This window comes from Stenella coeruleoalba (genome assembly GCF_951394435.1).
Source record: "Stenella coeruleoalba genome assembly, chromosome: 13".
Classification (NCBI taxonomy): Eukaryota; Metazoa; Chordata; class Mammalia; order Artiodactyla; family Delphinidae; genus Stenella; species Stenella coeruleoalba.
Genome location: NC_137159.1, coordinates 67,559,854 through 67,587,372, shown reverse-complemented (window position 1 = coordinate 67,587,372; position 27,519 = coordinate 67,559,854). Strand labels below are relative to the sequence as shown.

The following is a 27,519-nucleotide window of genomic DNA, read 5'->3' as shown; positions in this document are numbered from 1 at the left end:
TGACATTGAAGAGACCAGGCTAGTTGTCTTGTAGAATGAGCCACATGTTGGATTTGATTGTTTCCCTATTGTGGGTTTAACTCATTTCTTTCTCCCTGTATTTTCTATAATCTGGATGTTAAATCTCAGTATTATCCAACAGAACTTTCTGTGATGATGGACTGTAATGTCCAGTATGGTAGTCACTAGCCACATGTGGTCACTTGAAATGTAGCCAGTGTGTCTGAGTAACTGAATTTTACATTTTATTTAATTTTCATTCATTAACTTATATATATAATATATATATATATTTTAACATCTTTATTGGGGTATAATTGCTTTACAATGGTGTGGTAGTTTCTGCTTTATAACAAAGTGAATCAGTTATACGTATACATATGTTCCCATATCTCTTCCCTCTTGCGTCTCCCTCCCTCCCACCCTCCCTATCCCACCCCTCCAGGCGGTCACAAAGCACCGAGCTGATCTCCCTGTGCTATGCGGCTGCTTCCCACGAGCTATCTACCTTGTGTTTGTTAGTGTATATCACACTCTTCTCTCTCTCCAGGATTAGTTTCACAACCTCCTGCCCTGTCCACCCAAACATGTTCTCCACCTGCAGCTGCTGTGAGCTTCATTCATTGCAGTGACACTAACACCATGGGGTATTGTCCCCTGCATTGGTGAGTGATTTTTGTATTTTATTGAATATATTATTGAAGTAGGGTAGGCAATATCTCCATTTTTGCAATTAAAGAAACTGGGGCTCAGAGAAGTTTGGTAACATGTCTGTGGTCACACAGCTCTCAGGTGTTAGAATTTAGTCTCATTTACCTTTGTATCTTAGTTCCTCACATATGACTGAGTGAGTGAGTGGATCTCAGACTTTCAGTGATAGACTGAACCCAGGAGGTCAAATCCAATAGGTTCACCTGAGAACACCCAGAGTTTTCCCTGGAGGTCTATGGGGTGGGCTACCTCCTGTGTGGGGAGGGGAACAGGTGTGTGTGAGGAATGGAGGTGTGGATGGGTGACTATTTTCAAGGAGAGACCTGGGGTACAGGAAGGAGTGTTCTGCCCAGCCTAAACTCTGGCAATAACTAGTGGCAAATCTTGGTTAAGTCACATATATTTTCTGTGCTTAGTCCAGAGGCTGGGCTAGTGTCTCTGTTTCGGTCCTAAAATTTTGTCAAAAACTTCCTTCTCTAGGAAAGTCTGTCCCGGATCCCTCTTGAGGGGTCTGCACGAAAACACAGGTCAGATGATGTCATTCCTCTGCTCGAAATCGTTAGAGCTCCCCTCGCCTGCAGAACAAACCCAGACCTGACAGAGCACTGCAGGTACCGGCCCTGGTCCGCCTGCCTAGACTTGGGCACTCCTGCCAAATCCTAAACTCGCAGGCCCGTTCGATCCTCTGTGCCTTTGCTCAGAGCATGCCTTTCCCCCTTCCTTGCCCATCTTTTTTTTTTTTTGTGGTATGTGGGCCTCTCACTGTTGTGGCCTCTCCTGCTGCGGAGCACAGGCTCCGGATGCGCAGGCTCAGCGGCCATGGCTCACGGGCCCAGCTGCTCCGCGGCATGTGGGATCTTCCCGGACCAGGGCACGAACCTGTGTCCCCTGCATCGGCAGGCGGACTCTCAACCACTGCGCCACCAGGGAAGCCCTTCCTTGCCCATCTTGATCCTGTTTCCTTCCCGGCCCCGCGAGGATGCAGCTTTTCCACGGAGGGTCTCCAGGTACCTAGTGAGAGAGCACTGCAGAACACAGACCGTGTTCTCTGGGCATTGCAGCGAGCATTCCCTGCATGGCATAGAATTGCCATGAGGACAGCTGGAGACCCATCTAGGCTGAGCCTCTTAACTCTATAGACACATCTGTCTCCTCCTCGTGAGGGGCACCTGCGTCACCTGGGTCTGTCTTGTAGGACTGGAGGGCTGGGCCCTGGTAACTTTAAAGGTAGTGTGGGTTTGCACGTTTGTACTTGTGTGTGAATGTGTGCGCGTGTGTGTTCATGTAGGGTGGGGGAGGAGGGGGAAAAACTCAGACCTGACATTCGTGATTGATTACCTACCAGCAATGGTACTGAATTATTTTTGTACATGACTTCATTTAATCCTAACAAAGCCCTTTGTTAGGACGCTTTTTCAGATTAAGAAACCAAAGCTCAGAGGAATTGAATAAACTTCCCAAGTTAATTCAAGAGGGGCAGGGCAGGGGACTTGCCTGGTGGTGCAGTCGTTAAGACTCCGTGCTCCCAATGCAGGGAACTAGATCCCACCTGCATGCCGCAACTAAGAGTTCACATGCCACAACTAAGGAGACCACCTGCCGCAACTAAGACCCGGTACCACCAGATAAATAAATAAATAACTATTTAAAAAAAAAAAAAAAAAGAGGGGCAGGGCAGGGTTCCAACCTAGCTGTGTCAACCTCAAAGCAGAGTTCCAGGTGTCCCGAGGTGGGCATTCAGGGGCAGGCTGGGGCAGGGCTGTGGGGTGGGAGGGCTGCCTACACCCGGGGCGCCTCTTCAGAGAGTATTTAAGGGGGGCACATATTTTGGGTTCAAACACTAAGTGTGGTAACTCGGCCATTTCGCCTTCCTCTCTCTCTCTCCTCGCCTGGACACGGCACTATTGTTCCCACCAAACACATCTGAGCAGATGAGCTCTCTGACTTATTCCAGGATTGGGAGCCGACCCCCTCCCCAGTCCCCCTGCTCTGGTCTCTCCTCCCTACTCAGATGCTGGCCCTCCTGCCAAGGGCTGTTCATGTGAGGACCAGACTCTGCCCAGCTCCCTTGGGAGCAAGGTGGACCCGGAGTGGGGCACTGGCTCCCTGCGGGCTGTGCAAGGTACAGGGCGGTTGGGATTTTGTCTTTGGGGCCGACATTCTTTCCTGGGAGACTCCATGTTTGTTTCCTTTCCACCTGAAACCTGAGTCCCTTCTGTCGCCTTTTTCATTCCTGTGGTGTTGGTCACCATGGAACCTCTTTAGCCATTGCTTTAGTGGAAGGAGTAGACAACGTCAGTTACCTCGGGCCACTCCTCTCCCTGAGTGCAGACACCGAGGCCGGGGGTGGAGGAGCCAGCCATCTTGGGCGATCCAGAACTTCAGGGGTGAGGACGGAACCCTGGTCCCCAGAACCCCCTGGCTGTTAGCCCTTTAGGTCAGGGGCTGGCTCTTCCAACAGGGGACACACTCCTTGGTGCCCAGGACAGTGCCAGGTCAGATGGGGGTTCAGTGAATTGTGCCTCAGGGTCAGCACTAAGTACTGTCCATGCCAAACCCGAAAGCTTTGTTCACATTTGGAATGGAATTTCTGATCCTGGTTTTTATAGTTTGGACATAGATCTTTAAGTTCCCACCAGGTCCTGGGGAGGCGGCACCCACTGCTCTCACATAAGACATGCTTGTCCGTCCACAGCTGTGGGTACCTCCCCGTGGGCAGGCACTGAGGAGGTCCTGCATGTAGACCCTGCGGGCCCGAGGGCTCAAAGGTGTGGATGCAAGTGGTGGGCGGGCCTAAAAGGGGCTCTGCCGACTGGGTTGCCTGGGCAAGCTACGGAGTGGGCCCAGGTGTCCCTCAGGGAACGGGGGAACCTGGGCCGTCTTCGTCCGCCAGGGAGTTTGTGGGGAGTCGGGTGGAGGGCCGGCTCGCTCAGAAGGTGCCGCTGGACTCACGTATCTGTACTCTGAGGCAGCTCCAGATCTCCTCTTTAGCCTCCTAGACGTGATGCTCTGGGCAGACTGAGTAGCAATATCCACTTTGGCAGCCTAAGGTCAGAAACAGGGCTGGTCTCTTAGTATAAAGGGAATCTGAACTATAGCCCAGTGGTTCTCAATCCTGTTTGAACATCAGAGTCACTCAGAAGTTAAGAAAAACACAAAACAAAAAACCCCAAACAGATCCCTGTGGCTGCTCCCTAGAAAACTCTACCTCACTTGGGGCCTGGGGTGAGGCCTGGGAATCTGTCATTTTAATCAGTTCCAGGAGACTCTGATCTGCAGCTGAGGTTGAGAACAAGGGCTGTAGCTAAATGTCGCTTTTCCACATGGAATTCGCACAGAAAGTCTGCGCTCTGGTTGGGAATGGGTAGCAGGTGTCTGTGTGGCCTGCAACCCTCACTGCCCCCAAAGCCTGGACTCCAGCGCGTTTGCTTTAATTCAGCCGTGGAAGGTCTGTCCCCCCAGGAATGTTCCTTCTGGGCTTTGCCCAAAGCAGCCACCTTGTCTTGAGTCTCTCACTCAGTGGGGCGAGGAGCGGGGTGTTGGGAGCCGTGGAGCAGAATCTCCCTCCACGTTGCTCGAGAGAAGTACCGTGTCCCTCGGCTATTCCTGGCAGCTTGTCACTACCATGTGGCCAAAGCCCTATCCCAGCTGTCAGCAGACAGGGGGTTGCCTTCTCCCCTGATCGTGAGGAAAATTCTCCTCAGACAGAGAACCCGAGTGGCTTGAGGCTGTAATCAGTGGGACCAGGCAAAGGCTGGGCTGGGGCCATGCTGGCTGGGCCGGGCTGGAGCCACTGTTTGGCCAGGAGGGTGGCTAGGAGCCGCTCGGCCTTCTGGGGCCTGTGTGGGGATGCGGCGGGCTGGCTTCCAGACGGAAGGCAGGTTTTCTCAGCCCCTGAGTTGGGATTTGTTGCTCAGCAAAAGGAAGTTGGCATTGCATCCTGCCCTGTCCCCAGATGATATCTCGAGGGACCTACTCTCGAGTAGAAATTGGGAGATTTGGGAGATGTGGCCTTTGCCCTTGATTTTATCACTGATCAGCTCTGGCCGTTCACCTCCCTGCCTGTCAGGGTGAAAATGGGTCACTGTTATCTCAGCAGAGAATTTAGAAAATTGTGTGAAGTCACAGCATCTGCGGGTAGACCCTTATCACATGGAAAAAGAATGAACTCAGATCAAGGGCGGGAGCAGATGACTGACCCCAGAGGGTTAAGGGAGGCTGGGAAGGGCTTGGCGTGCTCAAGCGGTCAGCACAGGACACTGAAATGGCTGAGAGGGTCTGAGGTTGGCTTGGTCAGCAAAGTGAGAACAAGGGCCAGGAGCCTGGTACAGATGGAGACTGGCGCGCCTGAGAGAAAACTGGAGAGCTGGCCTCCAGGGAGGCCCTACCGCGTACCTGCGTGATAAGAGGGGTCACAAAGCTTGACACTCAGCGTGAGATTCCAGGGCAGCTGGCAGAGTGATGAGGAAAGTAGCAACTGATGGGGAAACAAAGTGTCAGACTCCCCCTTGATAAACTCCACCTTCCCCAAGACCCTGAGTTGTCCAAGAGCAAAGGCGGGTTCATGGGTTTCATGGACACTCTTCACAATGAACTCGGCCTACAGTCATGCAGCCCGGGGACTTGGTAATTTTGAAGCGTCCAAGAGAGTCCAAATGTTATAAAAGAAGCGTCCTTTGGTTTAGTGGCAGATTTCTTCACTGTAAGAATGCTTTAACTCCTGGCGGGCTTCCCGCGAAGTGGTATAGAAAGCGTTTGTGGTTTGTACTGACTCCTTTCTGCCTCTCCCCATCATAGGTCCCTGGATGCTACAGGTTGGGGCCCTCTGGATACCTGAGGATCGTACTCACGGCCCAGAAAGTAGCTGCTCCCTGCAGACCACCTCCCAGGTGCCTTCTCCACCCAGGGCACGGGCACCCGTGACGCTGTCCCCCCAGGTAAGGGGCACCTAGGGAAGTCATGAGGGGGTGGGGATCTTCCTCGGGTACTCCCAGGGGCTCCGCCTGGGGGATGTAGCTGGGCTGCCGGGCTTTTCCATCCGGGCCAGGCTGTCTGTGGGCCCTCCCTGCTCAGCCGTCCGTCAGGGGCCTCCCTGGCCTGACTATGGCCTCCTCAGCCTGAGCTTTGCCTCCACTCTCGAGCTGGTGGGCTGGCCGAGGGGCTGAGCGTGGTCTTCTGTGGTGGGAAGATGGAGATGGGCAGAGGATACAGGAGTGGGGCCTCCAGGAGCACCGGCTGGCCCCGTTTCCTCAGCTGACAGGGCAGGAGAGTGGGAACAGTGTGGCCAGCTGTGTGGCGGGAGACTGGGTCCCAGGCCTGGCGCTGCCACTGGGAGCCAGCTGTGTGGGCCTCAGTCTCCTCTGCAGAGTGAGGGGATCAGAGGTCCTGCCCTGGAGAGAATGGGTGCTTGTGAGGGGGAGGGCCACTTCTCCCTGGAGGGCTTGGAGCAGGGGCCTGGAAACCCCTTGGGAGGAGTGTGGAGAATCGGGAATGCCTGAGCAGTTCAGGAAACAGGCCGCGGTGCTCAGGGCAGGGCACCTGGGGAGCCTGTGAAGGAGGCTGAGAAGGTGTAATTGGGGGAGGGGTTTGGAGCCAAGCTGGGGGTAGAAGTCAGGCCGAGAGGGCGGGGAAGACTGGGCTCTGGTGGGGATCATGGTGCCCTGGCTGGCTGGAATTGGGATGGCAAGCCCCCACCTGAGGGCCAGGCTCTGCTTTGGGGGACAGGCTGCAGAGAGCCCGGGGCAGTCTGTCCTCAGTCCTGGCCTCAGTGGACTCTAAGATGCCGCTCTCCCTATGTTTCTGTCCCCTGGCAAGGTTCTGGCTCCGCTGGCCGTGTACTGTGGGAGCATCTCTTGGACCAGTGCTGGACACTCCCGGGGGGAAGCAGTGACTCCAGCCCAAAGACTTTTGGAAAAAGTGAGACTGGCGGACTGGGCCTAGTGACTTGGTCACATCAAACGACCTTCAAGTGCCCAGGGCAGCCTTTCTGGGGCCTTTGGGCAGAGATGGGGGATTCCACCTGACAGCTGCCCAGTCAGGGCCAGTGACCACGGAGCAGAGCTTGGGCCTCGTCCTGGAGGGAGGAGATGGGTGTGTTTAGATGCCCAGCTGTGTCCTCAAGCTACTGGCAGGTATTATTTTTACTTTGGTCCCTACTGAAAATGCCCTTTGGTTTTAGGTGGGTCCTTTCAATCCTGTGCCTCAGGGGATGGAGTTGTACGGAGGGGACCCGCAGGAACAGGGAAGTGGGGCTCTTCTAGGAACCCCGGGAAGGCAGGGCTGTGGTCCCTGGCTTCAGGACCTGGGCTCCTCTAGCACCGCAGCTCTGGTCTCTGCTTCCCTCAGCCTCCCTCCGGCCAGTGCTGAGCGTCCTGCTAGAGAAGCCGTCGCAGCTCTTGAGTGGATGGATGTGGGGAGCCTGGCAGCCTCAAGCTGGGTGCTTCCCTGAAGGGCTGGCAGGCCAGGAATGGCCATCCCAGGAAGCCCGGGGCCCTGTCACTGGGCCCCCAGCCCCTGGTGCCACTTCCTTCGCTGGAGTCGGAGGCCAACCGTGTGGCCCGGGACACCACTCAGATTAAGGACAAGCTCAAGACAAGGAGGTTCTTGGAGGGCTTGGCAGCATCTCCCCGAGGTGAGCCCTGGGCCTGTCCACCTGCCACCTGGGCTGTGAGGACCGGCAGGTGTCCAGCTGGCAGCTGGGCTAGTCAGGGGGCACCCACCAAGCACCCTCTCTCTACACCCTCCACCTCCTCCCTGGAACGCCGTCTCCCACCGGGGCCTCTGCAGCAGCTCCCGACCTGCCTCCCCATTCTCACCCTCGCTGCAGAGGAATTCTAGTCTTCTAGGCTTCGCTGCAGAGGAATTCTTTTTGAACACGAATCTGACTATATTCTTCTTTCACTCCCACGGGCTATGCTTAACGCCACCCAGTGGTTTTCAGATGGCCGCAAGGACTAGAACCTGTTGTCCTCACTCCTAATTCAGTACTGATTTTGTTTCCCTTTCTACCCAACCTGCCTCTGAATTTTAAATAGGTAACTTTGATTGACACTTTCTACCAAATTTTACAGGCGTGGGAAAGGACACTCAGCAGAGTCTAGTGGTGCGGGTGGAGCTGGGGGCGGATCTGCACCCTCATCTCTCCATCTCAGCTGCCCCAGGACATAAAGCCCTGTTGCCAGCATCTCAATTAACCCCATTCCCCGCACTCCTGGGACTAACCTACTCCCCGTCCCCACCCCCTACAGCCTCTCTGGATCCTGGGGGAGCCCCCAAAGGAGTTCCCCTGAGGACCGCCATTCCCCGGGCTGCCTCTCAGAGGCTGCTGAGGATGCCCAGGCCGATGACTCCCATCCAGAGCCTCCCCACCACCCCGGAGGCCAGCGGAACCAAGGACAAAGGCCTGGACCCACCCAGGAGCCATCAGGGACCCCAGGAGCTGAGACCCGGTGCCCAGGAGGTAAGACGGTTGGACTGCTCTGAGTCTTGCTTCCCTGCCCTTCTGTTTTTCTTTCTATCCTTTACCAACCCCTGTTCCCAAGCCCTGAGCTTCTCTGGAGGTGTCTCCTCTGGCTTGGGAGTTGCCCCAGAGGTACTGAGCCCAGTCCTCCTGAGCAGAGGCTGTGTGACCACCTGTCTTACACTTGGTGGTTCCCAAGCCATCTCTGATATAAATGTTCCAGAATTCCTCATGCTTCTGGCCCTCCCCATTTTTGGTAAGGAACTGTGGCAGAGGGGAAAGAATGCTGGGCTGGGACTCCGGGGATCTGGGTTCTGGTTTTCACTCTGCCCCTCACTGGTTGTGTGACCTTGGGCAAGTCACTCCCCTCCCTGGGCCCCAGTATGCACTAAAAAGAGGGAATTGGACCAGATGTTTTTGAGGATCCCTTTCGGCCCTGACGTTCTAGGATTTTCTGAAATGAGAACAGAAAAACAAATAATAATAATAACAAAAGGGGTTGGAGTAGGAATGAGGGGATTCCCTTCTTGCCTAAAATGGTAAGGAAACAATGAACCTGGAGGTCTGAGGGTTGTGTGGCTGGAAAGAGAAACAGAGGATACTTGCCAGCACTTCTGCCCAGGTGGCTGCTGATAGAAGGGACTGCCTGCGAGGTGAGCATCCAGATGGAACGTTTCATGGACCAGACCCCTCCTCCAGCTCCGCTCCCAGGCACAGGTGTCCCAGCAGTACCTGCACTGCAGTGACGAGAAGATGCACAAGTCCCTGGCGGGCATTGTGATCCCGCCCTTCCCAAAGGACAAGGTGCCCGCCGGGACCTCCTCCTGCACGCCTGGCTCCCTTCCCAGCCTCTTGCCTCCAGGCCAGGACATCCTCATGGGCCTGAGGCCTGCCACCACACAGTAAGCTGCGCTAAGTCAAAAGTACCTTGCAGCCCTCTCTCCTCTACCCCCCAAGATCCTCTTGGGCTCCCTATGGCTAAGCCTCCACGCCAGGGCAGAACTCTAGGGGCCGGGCGTGTGAGGGGCAAGGTCCTGCACTGTGAGCCTCAGACCTGGGGTCGTCACAGCTCTCACCCTTGACTCCAGCGGGAGGGGTGTGTGGGCTTAATTAACAGTGTCTCAGCCTCTGTCTTCTACCAGTATCCTGAGTGTGTGGTTGCTGCAGTGATGAATAAAATACAAATTATTTTAAAGCTCTATTGAATTCATGGTAGCTGTTTGTGACGACGTATTGATATTTTCTTAATTAATGGACACTAAAAATACAAGTATTATCGTGTCTGTGTATATGGGGGGGGGGAGTCCACAAAACTTTTGAACTTAAAAGGGGTCTTCATACCCCCAAAAGGCTGGGAATCAGTGGGTAGAGGATCTCTGTGTTGTAATGAATCTGGACTTACGGCTGGTAAGTGGGACAGAGGGTGCTCTCACATGGCCAAAGACATCCCTGTGGTCAGGCCAGACTGCTGGAGTGACTGTGTGTGTATGTGAGAGAGAGAGAGAGAGAGAGGGCGAGAGCGTGCGCTTTATCTGGGGTCGGCTGTACCTATTTCTCTCAAGCTTTGTCTCTCCCTCTGTCTCCCACGCTGTCTTCCCTTCTGACTGTAGGCGTGTCCACATCTTTCCCACCCCTGGTGCAGTGTGGGAACCCACTGTGGACCTGCTCCTGGGTTTGAGTTCTCTGCCTGATTTCGCAGTTGACCTCCCTCCTCCCCATCGGCACTGCCTCCTCCTTTCCTGCTCAGACACCCTCCTCTCCTTCCCCTCTGAGAGTTCTTGGTGGCTCTCATGACTCTCTGGCCCCAGGTAAGTGACCCTCCCATCCCATCCCACTGCTCTTGACTTTTTTGCACCATCTGAGCTGTTGATGCCCTTGGACTCTTCCTCACCTTCCTGACTTTAAACCTGCTTCTTGACCTTCCAGGAAGCCTCCTGTGCCCCTTCTTTCATCATTTCTTAAATTTGTTCCAGAGCCCTTTGCCCCCCACCTCCTTGTTCTCCCCTGGGATCTTATCTGTGCAGTGGCTTCCAAGATCATGGGGGATGGGTGACTTCCGTGTCCCCTGCTCTCACCCTGAGGTCTCTCCAGAGTCAAGCTCTGTGCTTCCATCCTCCTGCTGAGCACCCTCAGGGTCCTCATGGCTGAGGCAGATCCAGCATCAGAGGCAGCGAGGGAGGATGTGCCACCGTCACGGCATCACGGACAGAGCACCTCATGTTTCCCCAAACTGCCTCCCTCCTACAAGGTGCAGGTGTTCCCTTTGATCTTCCAATTGCAGCATCATCTTTGACTTTTGCTCCTATTGCCTCCTGTTCCCAGCAGATTGCCGCATCCCATTAGGTCTTTCTTGAACAGTAAGAGAAAATACAAAAGCTACCATCCCCGTCTTGCCCCTGCCTTTCCTCTCAGTTTGCACTTACTGGCTCCCTTTTGACCTGCCCCCATAGCTCCCACCCGGTCTCCTTGCAGCCCTGGGCTCTCCATCCTAATCTCGTGTTTTCATCCACCCCCTGAATACACCTTTTCCATGCATCTCACATTTATGGACTTCCTGGTGCCAGCAGCGTAAAGATGAGTCTCCCTGGCCAGACATTCAGCGTGTCCCAGCGCACCACTCCACACTTCCTCCTGTGCTGCTCTACAGGCTCCGACCCACCCTTCCCAATGCCTGTGCCGAGCCCTGGACGGCACCTCTCTGCAGCCCCAACATGAGCCTTTCCGCCTTGGCCCGCCGATCAGTTCCTATGTTTTTCAAGCCCCAGCTCCACATCTGCCCCCGCTCTCAGGTCTTCCCTGGCCTCCTCAGGGGAGTGGGGAAGGGAAGCGCCTTCTCAGCACTGTCCACAGGCATCCAGCCTGTGCACTGCCTGACTACCTCCCGCCCACTGATTTGCTCCACGTTTATTTAAACCTCACTTCTATTCTTTAACTTGGAGCACTACAAGGCAGGGGCCATATCTGGAAATCTCTGTGGCTCCCATGGTGTCAAGCTTGGTCCTGGCCATGGATTAGTCACATAATAAGTATCTGCCCATTTGCTGTCTGGTTGTGACATGGATTTCTCTCCATTGCCTCTGTGAGGCTAACAAATGGCTGGGAGGGAGACTCCATTTCCATTTCATCCATCCTCCCGTCCAGCCATGCATCCATGTGCTCACTTAAAAGCTATGGAGCACCACTCTGTGTCAGGCATCGTGCCAGGTGAAAGCAAAGCCCAACAAGACAGCCAGGGGCAACCACAGGGATTGCCCAGCTCCACCTCTGCCCCCCAAACCTGTTAGTGCTCCTGGGCAGTGGTGGGTTCCGTAGTGAAGACGCAGCGGAGGGGCTCCCTAGGCTGGGTGCCCTGGGGTGTTTGCCTACTGGCTGCAAAACACACAACCCCTCCATGTAGGTCCTGACCCAAGAGGCTGTGCGAGTTCCAGGGAGCAACTCTGAGTCTTGACTGGCCCAGGCCCACCCTGAAGCTCTGCCCCTCCTGTAGACCTCGGGTCCCCTGACCTCCACAGACCCCCTCGGATAGGGGCCCCTGGATCTGGGCAGGCACTGAAACGGGCTCTCCTACTGCCTGTCTTCTAGCCACCCCGGCCTGGGTCTTTCCGCTGAGTGAATCCTCTGAGGCCAGAGCACAGGATGTTGTGTTCCAGTCCTTGCGTTGTGGCTTGTGACCCTGTCAGCCCCCCAGGGGGTCCTGCTGTCTGTGCATCTCCCCGTGAGAAGAGAAAATCCATGTTGGATGAGGTATACCTGGTCTTCACGGGAATGTAAGCCCATGAAGGCAGGGATTGCCATCTGTCTTAGTGATGCTGTATTCCCGCTAAAACCAGTGCCGGGAATGCCCCATCTTCCTTTCCTGTGCTTAGTTTGGGATTGAACCTCTGTTACAAAACAGTGGTGATTTCCCGTCAGCAGCAAAGGGGGTCAGTCCCTCTAGACCCTGAGGGGCAAGGGTGGGGGGATCACCGAGCTCTCCTGGAGTGGGGGCTGTTCGGAGGACTTGAACTCAGTCTGCTCTGAGCTGGAAGGAGGTTTATCCTCATCTGCGGCAGCCGCTCTCCTGCGGACAGAGCAGGGCACGGGGCTCCCTTTTGGACTGAGCAGTTTCATGTGGAGGTGGCTTCCTGGGGAATGGATGGGCTGTGCCTCTGGAAAATAGGGCTCGGAGCTGTGTCTGGACACTGAGGCTGGCGTGGCCTGGCCTGCCGGTCAGCCTGCCCTCAAGTTTGCGGAAGGGACTGCATCTCCTGCGGCTTTGAAGCCCTGGCCAGGAGCCTCGTTACAGGGCCACCCATGGCTCCCTCGGCCCTTGCCCCCTCCTGGAGCTAGCCTGGGCTCCTCACAGCAGGAGCTCTTGCTTGCCATCTCTCACGGGTGTTTTTTTCTCCCCCATTCTTTTAAGATTGGTTGGGGAGGGTGGGCCTTGGGAGAAGACCCCCAGATCACTGGGTATGTACTCGCCGTGCACACCCCCATGTGTTTTTTGACTCTCTGGTTCCTGGGCTGGATCATGGGATCAGAATTAGGGCCAGAGGAGACCTGGGTGCTGTCAGACTCAAACCCCTCATTTCACAGACGGGAAAGCAGAAGCCACCCTGGTGCCACGGACGGTGGCCCCAGCTCTGTGCCGCCCTCCACCAGCGCAAGTTGCTTCACGAACACCCAGCTGAGAGAGACGGCGCTGTCCCCGTTTGACAGAGGAAGGGGTTGAACTGAAGCTGGACCTTCTCCCTGGCCTCAGGGCACAGAAAGCAGCCTTGACGCATTTGCACGCAGGTCCTCACGGCTCCAAAGCTGGCGCTTCTGACCCATCGTGTGTCTGCTGCCCCTGCGCGGTTCTAAGTGAATAGAGGATTCCTCTCCAGACAGAGTGAGAAATTAAACCACATCCCACAATGCCTTAGTCAGCCCATCCCGGAAGGTTTCAGCATCAGGGGAATAGAGCGAACCCGGGCTGGCAGTGAGGCAGGTGGCCGAGGCCCAGGGAGGCTCTCCAGCCTGATGACCTAGTTTGTGGAGAGGATGGAAGGTTGGGGGAGGGGACCTGGGCGGAGCACCCTGAGCCTGGGCCGCAGGCGATGGGGGGCTAGAGGCGGCTGCTGTGCGGACGGGCAGGAGGGAGTGGACTCTTGTGTAGCTTCCCAGCAGCTTACTCTGTAATCAGCTCAGCAGGTGGGTCAGTTGCCCAGGGGGAGGCTGCTGCCCAAGAGGCCCCAGGGTTAAGATGCTCAGCTGCGCCCGAGGGGCAGGCCTGGCACAGAAACCTGTGTGGTGACTGCCCCTCCCCCTCTCCCCGGCTGGGTTGCTGCGGGGTAGCTGGGGCAGTCTGGTGGCGCACGCCAGCACCCAGTGTCCCTTCAGAGCGACCCTGAGAGCCCTGGAGCGGGGCTTTGGGCCAGGGGACACGAGCCTGTAGCTACGCCCTCGTCCGCCTCACCAGCTTGCTGCTTGAGAACCAGGTCCCCAGCGGGCAGGGGCCAGGCTGCTTGGACAAGGCTTTCTAGGGTGCCTCTTGGAGGCATAGGTGAGAAGGGGCTACAAAGTGGCAAAGTCCTTAAGGGGCTCTCTGACCCTCCAGCTGTCAGCTGGGAACAACATTGCCCAATTTGGGGACCACGTCTGGCACGTAGTAGGGGCTCACGTGGTATTGTCTGAAGCTGAGGGCTTCCCCCAATCTTGTGGCTTTTCCGCAGTCCCTGCCCCGGTCAGCTGGCACCTGGACACCTGTACCCTCGGTCCTACCTTACTTCTGGGCAGATGGAGGCTTCGCCCCTCCTCTCCCTCGGCCTTGGATCCTTCTCCCAGGAGGGATCTTTGGCAGAAGGTGTGAGCCAGGCAGAGATCTGGGGTGACCCAGGAGCCCTGCCGGACCCCCAGACTCAACACACCCTTTCTGGGGCTTCCCTGGTGGTCCAGTGGTTAAGAATCCGCCTTCCAATGCAGGGGACATGGGCTTGATCCCTGGTCAGGGAACTAAGATCCCACATGTTGCGGGGCAACTAAGCCCACGTGCCACAACTACTGAGCCCATGTGCTCTGGAGCCCACGTGCCACAACTAGAGAGCCCTTGCATCGCAACTACTGAGCCCGCGCACCACAACTAGAGAGAAGCCCATGTGCCACAAGGAAGATCCCGCGTGCCGCAACTAAGACCAGATGCGGCCAAATAAATAAATAAATATTAAAAAAAGAAAAGAAAGGAAAAGAAAAAAACATACCTTTTTCAGCCTCAGGCAGCCCCAGATGGTGACCCCAATTCCAGAGGACCCCTGATTTGCAAGTTCACTCAAGGACAGTGAACTCCAAACTTTGTGAGCAGGAGAACCTGGTTAACATTTCTTTCATTAAAAGAAAACGAATGGGGTCTTTCCTGGTGGCACAGTGGTTGAGAGTCCACCTGCCAGTGCAGGGGACACGGGTTCGAGCCCTGGGCCAGGAAGATACCACATGCCACGGAGCAACTAAGCCTGTGCGCCATGACTACTGAGCCTGCGCTCTAGAGCCCATGAGCCACAACTACTGACCCTGCGCATCTGGAGCCTGTGCTCCACAGTGGGAGAGGCCGCGACAGTGAGAGGCCTGCGCACCGCGATGAAGCGTGGCCCCCGCTCGCCTGCCGCAACTGGAGAAAGCCCTCGCACAGAAACGAAGACCCAACACAGCCAAAAATAAATAAATTAATTAATTTAAAAAAAAAAAAAAGAGAAAACGAATGAACTTACCCGCACACTGCCTCTATTACCAGAAATGTGCTCTTTGAAGCCATTAATTGGGAAAATATAGAATGACAAAGAGATACTATGGATTTGATGTCCTTTGGAAATGAATTTGTATTTTATCAATTGTAAGAGCACCTGAAGGTCACTGGGTCTCAGCTTTCCTGTCTGTAAAATGAGAGCCCTGGGCTGGCATTAGTTCTCTGGGCCCTTCACGCTGTGTCATAGTCTCAGATAGGAGCATGGTGGTATATAACAATCAGTGGGCTCATTTTATTTTTCCTTTTTCTGAAGTACACACCTCCCAGTTAAAACAGACTTACATTCTCAGGAAATATCTTAAAACTCTTAGATAACCGATCTGCCCCTATTTCCTGCCCAGCCTCCTCCCTCCTCACTCCCCGCATCCCCCCACCCCCAGTCTTAGAATAAGGTGTGCAATACTAGTTGAATGAATGGATAGAGGGATGAAAGGAGGAGGGTGTTGGTCCTTGGGCAGCCTGGTCTATACGTGCCAGTGCCGCCCTGTAGAGTCAATTTAACCTGTGTCTTTCTCCAGCAAGGAAGCATTGGGCAGAAGAACCGAGGGTGAGGGGCTTAGGCAGGAAAATGTCACACCAACCACAGGGCCATAGAGCCTCAGCCCCAAAGGGATGGCTGCTGCTCCTGGGTGCTGGGCGTCCTCAGCTCCATTCTTGTTCTCTACTCCTCAGAGCCAAAACCTTTGGTCCTGTCCGTCAGAGACAGGTCTGCTGCCCCTGAGAAGCCTGCCCTGCCTTCCTCTCAGTCTGCTCCTATTCTGACAGCCTTCTCCTTCAGCCACGCCAAAGAAACCCAGCCCTTGCTAAAAGAAGAGGACCAGAAGGAGAGTGGCACCAAGGTACCTGGAAAGCGAGGGGAAGAGGAAGCTGGGGTCAGAGTGGACCACTGGCTGAACACACACATGTTTCTGAAATATGTAAGTGTGGGACCAGCTTGAGGAAAGCAAGGAAGAGCCCCGAGGCAGCTGCCCCTAGTACTTGAGGCCAGACCCTATAGATGGGTTTGGGGTGAAGGCTGGAGAAAAGAAGAGAAAGAAGAGAGGAGAAGGATGGAGGTGAAGGGAAGAGTACAGTGGGGAACTGAGGGGTGGGGATGAGGGAAGAAGGGAGGGCAGAAGGAGGTCACACATGGTTCAGAAGCAAGTAGGATGTGGGGGAGAGTGCAGAGGGGCTTAGGTGAACCAAGCTTAGTAATTTGAACCAACACCCAAAATAGCAACCCAGAGGCAGCTGACTCAGAGGCAGATCAGCCAAAGGCCTGTGCCTGTCAGGCTGACAAATAACTTGGACTTCTAAGGTGACCTTGATCCAGATGATTCATCCAGATTCTCGTCTGGATGAATTTAGTGAAACGTGGAGAGTCACTGTTATGGTCATCATTTGAAACAGAGATATAAGAGTGCAATAAACATACCCTGAAAGCCTGCTGTATGCATAGACTATGGGATCCAGTGATGCTGGTAAGGTCCAGGCACCACACCCTCCCACTCCAGCGAGGGTGACGGACCATGAGACAAAGGAAGAACAATTCAGGGCCATGAAATGATCTCATCCTCCACCCCACCTTAGCCGCTCACTCCCATGGTCATACTGTAGACGTTGGCACTGCAAACAACTTCACCACCGTCACTTCTCAACCTCAAGCACCCCATTCACTCACCTCCTTCTCCTACTGTTCTAGCTCAATCCATCCAATATTCCAGCTCCAGCACTTGTCCTTCTCCTGCATCAACAATGTTCTCCTTGAAACGGGATCATTCCCACCAGCATCCTAGCTCTCTGTTTCCTCTCTCCTCTCTTAAAACCAAAGAAAAATATTGCCTTGTGTCTCTACTCATCCTCTCCTGAGTGCAGGCCAGTGGGGCTTAGTCCCCGCCAGCCCCGTTGAAACTGCCCCCATTGAGGCATCAATGAGGCCACCTTCCCATGTGCAGCACATCTCAGTGCTCTTCCAGCTTGACCCATCGCCAGCTTTTGTGGCTCATCCTTCTTGAATTCCCCACTGAGGGACGGAGATGAGGGATGGCTTCTTTCTTGCTTGTCTGACTACATCAAAATTAGCTCCTTCCTGGTCCTTCTTTGCTGGTGCCTCCTTGTCTTCCTGACCTCTACGTACTGGAGCCCCCAGGGCTCAGACCTCTAGCGTCTTATCTATTTATACGGGCCCCTGTGGTTTGATCCAGCCCATGGCATTAGGTACCACCTCTATGCTGAGGACTCCCAAGTCTCCCTCTCCAGCCCAGACTTTCCCCAGTCTCCAGTAGCTGTTAAATTATATAACTATGTTTATATAGAACTGATACTCGACGTCTCCATTTAGGTCTCTAATTATATCTCAAACTTACCTCGTCCAAGGCTTAACTGTTGAACAGTTACCCCCGCAAAACCTCCTTTTCCCCATGTCCCCTCTCCATGAATGGCAGTAAAAGGCAACTCCAGCCTTCCAGCTGCTCCGGCCCCAAATCTTGGGCCCATCCCTGCCTCCTGTCTTTCTCTCTCATCCCACACCTCATATATCAGCCAAAGCTGTGGGCTCTACTTTTGAAACATGTCCAGAATCTAGCCATTCTACCATCTTCATTCCTGCTATCCTAGTCCAAGTCCCACCTCATGGGAACCCCTTGTTCTACTTTTGCAACTTCTCGTGAGTCTTAAATTATTTCAAAATAAAAAGTTATTAAAAACAACACTTAGAGAATACCCCCCATCCAGCCAAATAAAAAGAAAAAGAAAAAAAAAGAATCAGATCATGTCACTCTTCTGCTCAGAACCTCCAGTGGCTTGCTGTGTCCTCCGGAGGAAAAGCCCAAGCCCCCACCATGGACCACAGGGCCCAGTGTGCTGTGACTCCGGCCCCATCCCTCCGGCCCCACCTGTGTCCTGCCTCTCCTCTGACTCAGGGTGCTCCTGCCTCAGCACTCCCAGCCACGCCCAGCGCACGTCAGCCTCAGGGCCTGCTCCCTGCTTCATTTCATTTATGTCTCTGCTTCAATTTCACCGCCTCTGAGAGTCCCTCTGGGTCTCCCTACCCGAAACAGAAGCCCCGTCACCCTGTGTCCCTTACTTGCCTTCCGGTGCATGTTGCCTGATACTAGAGGCTGTCTGTTTGCCGTCATCTGCCCACTCCATGTGGCTCATGGGGAGCAAGGCCTTTGACCTTTTGTTCATTCTCGGAGCAGCAATCAGCACACAGGAGCCACTCTCATTCCTGCTGATGGAATGAAGAAGGTATAGAAAGCACACTTGGGTCTCCAGCGTGATGGAGTTTGCCTTGATCTTGTACCGGATCCAGGTCACCGTAGCCAGGTCTGCCCAGGAGAAGATGCAGCTGAAGCAGATGAAGGAGATGGAGTTGGTCCAGAGAGTGAAGGAGCCGGAGAGGGAGAGGGGGAGGGAGCTCGCTTCCCAGAGCCTGGGCTCCCGGAGGACCTTGATGAAGGAAGGTACTGGGTGCTTGGGAAGGCCCCCTCAGGCTGGGGAGACTTCTTGGCCAACACCTGGGCCAAAAGAGAGGCTGTCCACGCCTCCCACCCTCTCCGTCCTGAGACTGGACAGGGAGCCATGTCTGCTGTCTTGTAGCTCACTGATGGGCCCATTTCCAAAGGGGGACTCTGGGGCCGGGGGACAGGCAGGACCAGCTCTGTCCTCGGACTTTCTCTGCCTCCACAGGCCTCCTTACCCTCCGGGGCAGTGGGACCCTCTCTGTGCCCACTGGGCTGAGCAGCCCCTGCAGAAACAACATTGGCGTCATCCTGAGGAAGCGGGCCGACAGGGCCTCACTGCCCAGCATCCCTGTCAGAAGCAGGAACTCAGCTTTGCCTGCCGTGCTTCAGGCGGGACCTAGACCAACTGGCTGGGGGGGCACGTGTCCCCCTCGCTACACTGTCTTGGGGTGCTTTGGGGTGTGGCAAGGGTGACTTCTGCTGCTCTGCTTCTGCCAGTTGCCCATGTCGGAGGAGGGGGCAGCCTGGGGTGGTCACCTTGCCAGAGACAGGAACAGTGTCTGGAAGTCAGAAGTATCTGGGGGCCAGGCTGGGGACCCAGGGCGTTGTAACGGGAATTGTGGATGGCTGGACAGGTGTGCCCAGCCTGCGTGACATGTCCTAGAGGACTCACCAGTGCACCGGGACCACAGATGCTGGAAGCAGCCTCCATGGGAGTAGCTGGAAACACCAGGAAGAGGAAAAAAGGGGTCTGGGAAGACCCTGGGTTCTTGCTTGTTGCCTCATAAAATGTCAGGGCTGGACAGGGCTGGTGACAGACTGGGATCTGAGGAGCTGAAGGTTCTATGGGGACACTCAGGAAGGTGCCAAGGGACAAGGGGAGGCCCTGTCCCCATTCTACCAGAGGAGTGTCTATTTTGTCTCCCCTTTTTGAATACTGGGGCTCCATGCGGGATTTCATTTGAAAAGATTTTGCTAGTAAAGAACATTTGAAAACAACCAACCTGGTTCAGAGTTTCTTTAAATGTGGACATTGTTGGTAGAATAGAGCATCATTTTTGTGCTAGAAATAATATTGACTGACCTCCCTTTTCTATTCTCTTTCTATCCTTTTGATTCCATCAAGTAGAAAGTCTTAATCTGGTGCTAGTTTTTAGCACCTCTCTAAGACTTGTGAATCTCCTTTTTAAACAAAGAGATCCTTCTCCCAGCTTGAGACATCAGACGCTGACTGTCCTTTTACAGCTTGAGTTTATAATGTTCTTTTACTGTCCATATTTATCGTATACCATGACAACTAATCATTTACCAATTATGGTAGTGACATAAATTTCCCTTTAAAATAAACTTATTTAGGATTTGAAAAGTGGGTTGATTTGAAGAAAAGTACCATATAAATAAAGTAAAAGTAATTTAGAGATATAGCAAAAAAATCATGAAATTGGTAACTGAATGGTTGACACTTGGGAAATATTGAGCTATCTAACCTAAGCCACTCATTTTATAGACAACAGAGACTCAAGGTCACCCAAGGTCTCTCAAGGTGATGGTGGCCCATAGGGACTATGGCTAATGAATCTTTGGCAAATGAATCTTGATCCAATGGCAAAGCTGAGAGGAGAATCCAGGAACGAGTTCTTTTTTTTCTTGGTTTTAAATAAAGGACTGCCCCGATTCAGATTTACTCAGGACCTCCTAGATAGGCCATAGGGAAAGTCATGTAAAGACGAACCTCTGAAGAAAACTAGGCAGGAAGTGAGAGCTCTGGATTCCAGTTCAGGCTCTGTTGATGGAGGAACTGAGGCACTGTGGGCGTCCCCAGCCTCTGTGGGCTTCTGGTGCCTCAGCTCTCTGATTGGAGCATTGGACCAGATGGAAACCTCCAAACGTCCTTCCTGTTCTAGAATTTTATGATTCTGGCATCTGTCCCCAAGGAAGGAGAGCCTAGGAAACGTGATCTGATTTTTAAACAACATCCCTGCTTATTGTCAGTCCCTGCAAGTGTGGCCACATCTTGACCACTCAAGTGTCAGCTAATCGTCTCGTCGGTGCCTTCACTGTCTCCTGCTTCCTCCCGCCGGCTGCCTTTGGGCCACTTCCCTGTCTTGGGTGGCTTCACAAAAGGATGGAGAGTCGGAGGGAAGGAGGAGGAGAAGCCGTAACACGGGCTCCTGGGTGGGGATGAGGTGAGAGCAGGGGAGTCATTCCTTGACAGACTTGCTGGCCTCACCTCGAGCCACAGACAGGGCGGGATTCTGGGTGTGTCACCAGCGCGGTGGGCTTGGTCACATGACATCAAGAGCCTATCACAGGCCAGCTTGTTTATAATAATCAGATGGGCGGTGGTAGGGGTAGAAACTGTCAACCAGGGGTAGGAGTTCGGTGATCTCTGTGGCTCCCCAGGGAGTGCAGCCCAGGCCCTGGCTTCTCACCCTCACGGCTCCCTTCTCCCTGCGTGCCCCCCTAAGGTGGGCTCGGCGCTGTGCGGGTCGTGGGTCCGCTGGGTAACACCCGCCTGCTCCTTTCCTTCTCTGTGAGCGCAGCTCACTCCTTACCTGCGGTGCTTACTTTGGGGTCTCCTGAGTGGGAAGAAGAGGAGGAGACGGACCTTCGGGCTTTTAAGGAGCTAAGGCCTTTCTCGAACGCAGAGCTGGGGCTGGTGGATGCCCTGCAGTGCCTGGACCGCAGCGACTGGTGAGGAAACACTCCCTGTGCTCCGGCCGCCGCCCCCCCCTCCCCCACTGCAGGCCCTCGTGGCTCTCCTCGTGGCCCAGATTTCATCAGAAGGAAGCATTGTCCCCTGGAGGAGGCGTGAGGGGGAGTGCCTGTGGGTCTGGCCACCTGCGCCTGCCCCATGCAGTGCACCAGAGCCAGCCCTAGAAAGTACGATCTGACTCCGTGGTGCTGTCGTGGGGGCCTGAGGAAGGTCACAGCCCTTCATTTTTCTAAGTCGAGTTCATTCTGCTCCCGTGTTCCTCCCACACACAGTCTTAGTTGCGAGCAGAGCGATGACTTGGGGTCCAGAACCTTTGCAGGAAGGCCTCCTCGTCTTCAGTCCTCGCGTGCAAGTGCCTTCTCTTGCAGGTGCTGGCTTTGTGTCTGGCGTAGGCCCGGGCTCTGGGGTGGGCTTCCATCCTGGGTGGGGATGGGCCCCGGGCCCCGTAGAATGGCTTGCACGGGATGGTTAGGATTTCAGCCTGGGGGTTACACCAGGACACCCTGCCGCCGAGGCCATTGAATCCCTCCGCACTGCGGTGGAGGTGTGGTGATGGGCATGCCCTGGTCTGCAGAGGGAGGGGGCTCCTTCCATGCCCACTGCCTGTGACGGGCCTGGACTTGCTTCTCAGGCAGATGAAGGAGAAGGGCCTAGTGAGCATCCAGCGCCTGGCGGCCTGTCACTCGGAGGTCCTCGCTGGGAGGCTGCACGACGTGTCCTTGGCTGTGACTGGAGAGGTGAGGCCTCCTGTGTCCTGTGTACTCCGCTTGACCCCCAGCCAGTCCCCTTTCCCTGGTGGTGTTGCTCAGTGTGGGTCACACAGCAGCCATGGAGGTGCCCACGGCTCCCTGCAACATGGGCATCCCTGCCTATTTCTCAGCCCTCAGCCACTGAAGCAGGAGCTAGCCACCCATTTCTCAGATTGGAAAGCTGAGGCCTGGGGTTCCCTTATTTCTAATCTCTGGGTATTGAAACAATCAGCATCTTATGTGCCCATTTGTCATAGCCCTGCATTGTCCTCTGTACTTAGGATGCCTCAGGAGGGATGGAGTGTTCTGGGCCAGATCTCTAACTTCTGGGCAGTTGTAACATTTCCCAAATTCTTTCTCCTATGGGGCTAGAACTTGGCCTAGGCTGGGCTCAGAGGGGCAGTAAAATGTATCGTATCACAAGTGGAGGCCATGACCCATGCCCTTGGGAACAGACTGTTCCAGTGGGGGGCCTGTGAAGGTCCAATTAAATAATTGTGTTTTCAAGACTAAGTGTTGCACAAATTTCAGATGATAATGATAATAATAGAATTGATAATTATGATGATAGCAACAGTAACAGTGTTTCTTTAAAACGGGACTGTTGTGCCCAGAGCAGCTGCAGGGTTTCCGTTTCTAGCCTGGCGAGGCCTAGGCCCTGGTGAGGGTGAAGTCTGTGGGAGGGTGGTGCAGGGTTCCTTCTTCGTATGTGCTGGAGCCCTTGGCAGGGCCCAGCAGCCTGGCAGGGTCCCCCTCCCATCTCTCTCCAAGGTCACCAACCTCTGCTCCAAGGTGTCCCACGTGGCCATCAGCACCCTGGGAGAACTCTTCCGGGCCTTGAAGAAGAATATGGACCAGGAGGCTGAAGAGATCGCCTGCTGCCTGCTCCAGAAGATGGGAAACACCAGCAAGTTCATCCAGAGGGCGGCCAGCCGGTCCTTGGGGGCCATGGTGCAGCACGTGACCCCCACCTGCTCCCTGGTGGCCCTCACCTCGGCGGGCATCTAGTATGTGGGGGCCTGTTGTCTGGGGGGGCGGTGGCCTGGGCAGGTGATGCAAAGGGGAAGAGGCGCTGGGGTGAGGGAGGAGCAGGGAGATGGCGCAGGCACCTCACGTACTTTCCTGGGCGAGGAAGACCCCTGTTCCCTGGTGGGCTTCTCTCCCACCTCTCCTGGACCAGCGTGTGGGTAACGAGGGGAGCTCAGTGCAGCCCCGGGTCCCAGCTGGGAAGGGACAGGTTCTATTGTCTGCTCAACACTGTGGAGCCCGTAGTGGCTGTGGTAATGTCCCCAGAGACGGGGCGGCAGAGGCAGCCTTTGGCCTGTGCCTGAGGAGCCCCTGCCACTGTCTCAGGGGAGGGGTGCTTCCTTCTGATGAAATCTGGGCCACGAGGAGAACAAGGCACAAGACCTCCTCCAGCTGGTACCGCTTGGCCTTCTGGGGTGGAGGAGGGGGCTGGCAGCCACTGGAGCATTTCTGCAGCCAGATCTGCTTTCTCTTCATGTAAAAACCAAACACAGCAGCAAAACCAGAAGCATTTCCCAAGCCCTTTCTCCCACAGGGTGAAACAGCTCTCAACCCCAGCAAGCCAGTTACGACACCGACCCTTATGCAGGGTGGCCTTTTGGGTAGAACCCAGGGCGTGTTGGAGCAGTCAAGAGGCCTTTGCCTACAGGCCCCCGAGCCATGTTGCCTGGGCTCACATCCTGGATTGTTACTAAACTTCCCCATGCCTTGGTTTCCTCATCTGTAAAAGGGGGATAATACTGGGTTGGCCAAAAAGTTCGTTCGGGCTTTGCCGTAACATCGTAGGGCAAAACCCGAATGAACTTTTTGGCCAACCCACTGCTAATACTGTTGTGAGGAGTAAAGGAATTGATTCAGGAAAGAGCACGTAGAGCAGCGGCTGCCTCCACCTCGCATCTGTTGAATGCCCTCCGTGGCTACTGTTAACTCGGGAGAAATGAATTGTACTTAGCTCTGGATTCCTCCCCATGCCGCCGCTTCCTCCCCTGCAAGATGATGACAGGAGTAGCTTACAGAGTTGAGGTGACGCTGGTTTGAAGGTACTCAGTATGGTGCCTGGCAGGGAGGCTGTGCTCGCAGCAAACTGAGACAGTTGACGGTGGTCCGCAAGGACCAGGGGAGCCTGGTACAGGGCTGTGCATTTGAATGCCCGGGGGTCTGGCTAAAATGCTGATTCTGATTCAGGTGCTAATGATGCTGGTCCCTGGACCAAACTGAGTAGGGAGAGCCCAGAAGCCTCCCTTTGTGTTCCACTGGGACGGACCCCAGGGCCAGTGTCACCTCATGGACTGTGGGCACATTGAATCCACATTGAATGGGGTGAGAAATAAAGAGGTGACATCCTGATGGGTTCCTCCTGTAAGATTTCAGGTTCTCCCTAAAATCATCCATCAGTCTCCTATCCCCCCGGCCCCGTCTCAATTCAGCTCAGTGAATGTGCAGGAAGCTCCCACGAAGCGCTGAAGGGTCGGCATGTGCCCGGCACCCGTGGGGCATGGGGGATCCGACTGAGAGGAAGCCACGCGGGTACCCCTGTACTTCCCAGCGGACAAGGACACTGCCACCCCCAGGGAGCACTACTTCTGCCTGGAGGCCTCAGAAGGCAGAAGTAGGTTATTCTAAGTGGAGAAAATGTGGGGAAGTGCATCATTTAGGCAAAGGCAGGACAGGAGCTCAGGAAGGAACGGGGATGGCAGGCGCACAGTGCATCTGGTGACGTCACGTGTCTTCACGTGCTCAGTCTACCCTGTCATCATCCTTAGTTCCAGTGTCAGGAAGGTCTGCTCTTTCCTTGAAGATTCCCTTTAGTCTGCTCGGGACCAAATTTGGAGCCCACTGCGGCCTGAAACATGGATGCACAGCTGTAGGTCCGTGTGTGCCAGGCTGGGGACCCACACACCGCATCCCTTGGCTGGGCCCTTGTCCGTGATTGTGTTTCCTTTCAGCCACCGAAACCCCTTAGTCTGGAAGTGCACTGCCGAGCACCTCTCGGTCGTCCGGGAGCAGATGGGCGCCGAGAGGCTTCTCTCAGGCACCAGAGAGAGCACAGACATGCTGGTGCACAACCTGGTGAGGCTGGCCCCGGACTCCAACCAGGACGCCAGGTAATGCGGGGCCAGGGCCAGCCCAGGGCAGACAAGGCAACCAGCCAGCCTCGAGGGCCCAGGCCCAAGTCGCTCAGCTTCCCCGGGGCCACTCGGAAGGACAGTCGGTGGACGAAGCTGTGTCCTTTCCCTGCAGCTGTCGTCCCACCTCTCCACAGCGCCACAGCCGGGCCCGCTCAGGGAATGGCCACTACCCCCTGCCCCTGGCTCCCCTCTCTAGCCATTGCAATCTTGCTCTAGTTCCTGTCCCAGCCCAGCTCCATTCTCTATGAGGCCATCCATGCATTCAATTTTTCAAGAGATATTTGATAAGCATTCTTTTCATGACTATGAATATGACTGTGAATAAGAAAAATTAGGCCCCTGCTGTCTTGGAGATTACCTCCTAGTTGGGTAATAAGCAAGTAAATAATTACGACAATTTTAGACACAGATAAGGGGTAAAACAAGAGGTAGTAGAGAACGGGGTCAGGGCTACTTTAGATTGAGAGCCAGGGGAAATCTTTCTAAGGAGTGACATTTGAGTGGAGAACTGATGGGCTAGTGGGACCCAGCTCTTGGAGGGTCTGGGGTGCAAGAGTCACAGCAAAGGAAGATAGTACAGAGGCTCCCGGGTGGGATAAGCTTGCTGTTTAATGAAGAGAAAGGCGAGGCTTTGCGGAGCACCGTGAGTGAGGGGAGTGGCAGGCCATGAGACGGAGAGGGCAAGGCCAGGCCCGGGGTGGGGGCCTCACAGGCCCTGGTCAGGAGCTGGGATTCCCGTTTGGGTGTGACCGGAAGCACTGGAGGATGTTTTCAGTAGGAGTGTGAGGCAGTGTTAGATGGTTTTAAGCAGGAGAGTGATAGGATCTGATTAACTGTCTTTAAAACCTGGTGTTGGGGTGCAGTTAATCACACTCCCCGGTTCATGGCGTGTTATCACCATGTCTAGGGCCCCCAGCACGCTCGGTACAGCTCCAGAGGGCACGTCCACACTGCGTCCTGTGTTGTGTCTGAGGCAGTGCCTTCGTGTGGGGTGTCCGTGCAGTGCAACCCTGGAGGGATGCGACGCACGGGATGCCTCCCACCCTGCCCAGTGCACTCCCACGGTGCTGTACCTCAGTCCTTGTAAGTGGCCCCTGACAGAGCCCAGGAGGATCTCTTTGGGGATTTGCCCGGAGCGCGAGTGAGGTCAGGGCCGTGTTCACTCAGGCCACCCAGGCATCGCCGGGAGCCCTCATGCACGCGGGGCTCCTCCACCTCCCTCCTGAGTTCCGAGGCGAATACATCCTTACAACATTGCAGTTTCTGGATTTCACATTTTTATCCATCTGATGGGGAAAAGTTCTAGCTCATGGCTGTTTCCGAATACTTTTTTTCCCCTCCCTGATTACTAACAAGTTTGAGTGCTTCTTTATATGTTTGCTAGCCTTTTGATTCAAAAAAACACCTCTTATTCTGTTCCTCCTACAACATAATGTTAGGCTTTGGGAAATTCGATGGAGAGGAAGAAGGCCTAGACAAAGCAGAGCTTTTTTATGCTTGGAACTTGCTGTCTCTGCAGGATCCTGTTTGGGGATTTTCTGCCTCTCCTTTCTACCTCTCCAGGAATCAGCCCATGAAGATAGCACAGAGATTCTCTTTATCGGACCCACTACTGTTGAACTATCCTCTATCTGTCCTCTTTCTTAGAGGGGGCAGCAAGACAATTTTGGTCTTACTACAGTATTCTCCAAAATAATTTGTATATGCCTCAAACCCTTCCTATATCATTAAGGATCCAGGTTTTTGAAAACCAGGTCAGGAAGAGACAACCCCTCAACCCTAGTATCTATTGTTAAATCCCTTCCTTGACTCACTGACCAGTGAAAGGGCTGGATGACTAAAGTTAAAAAAAAAAATTGGACTTTTCAGGGGAGACTAATCATGAAAATATTACCCTACGCACCAGATTTAATGATCTGCAAGCTTTCCTCCTGGTTTCCAAGCTGCTGGGTGATCTGATCTGGGGAAAGAGTGATTCACAATTTGGGCAGCTTTATCATTTTTTAGAAAATATTCCCTTTGGTTACCTCATAAACAAATTATTTATAAAAAAAACAAACAAAAAACATCTCTGACTACTTACTGGAGGATTGATGGTGGGGGAGAGGGGCCAGGATGGAGAAGGGATGCCAGGCAGATGGCTACCCCGGAGTCCCGGCAAGAGGTGCCGGAGGCTGCAGCAGGGGGAGGAGGGATGGAGTAGGGTATATTTTGAAGGCATAGCTGAGAGCAGTTGGGCGCTGAGGATTTCAAAGAGGAATCAAAGATGATGCTGAGGTTTTTAAACTGAACAACTGGGTGAATGATAGTGCCATTTACTGGCAGGAAGACTATTGTCAGGGAAGTAGAAGGTTTTGGTTGGCTGGTTCTTCACTGTTGGTGGGGGGATGGGCGTTAAGATCCAGCATCTCTCCAGATCTAAACCCCTCTCCGTTCCGACCCTCTCTCTCACACTGGATGGCGTCGACAGCACTTCATTTTCCTTCTTGGAACCCTATGCTTCCGGCTTGCATGGTACCACATTCCCTG

At 54.5% G+C, this 27,519-nt stretch overlaps 1 protein-coding gene across 1 annotated transcript in view; it reads left to right on the top strand.

Annotated features, from left to right (window-relative positions):
• Positions 1–561: 561 nt before the first annotated feature.
• The window catches only part of TOGARAM2 (TOG array regulator of axonemal microtubules 2), a gene marked incomplete at its 3' end in the record, with an annotated part of 43,414 nt that continues 16,456 nt past the window's right edge, over positions 562–27,519 (top strand). Inside the window, 12 exon segments of the mRNA XM_079940820.1 lie at positions 562–665; positions 5,509–5,648; positions 6,526–6,577; positions 6,580–6,627; positions 7,057–7,114; positions 7,116–7,342; positions 7,959–8,170; positions 8,882–9,072; positions 12,573–12,619; positions 15,600–15,766; positions 22,607–22,842; positions 24,808–24,966. Of these exon segments, the coding sequence (XP_079796946.1) occupies positions 5,517–5,648; positions 6,526–6,577; positions 6,580–6,627; positions 7,057–7,114; positions 7,116–7,342; positions 7,959–8,170; positions 8,882–9,072; positions 12,573–12,619; positions 15,600–15,766; positions 22,607–22,842; positions 24,808–24,966 (1,529 nt within the window). The 5' untranslated portion in view covers positions 562–665; positions 5,509–5,516.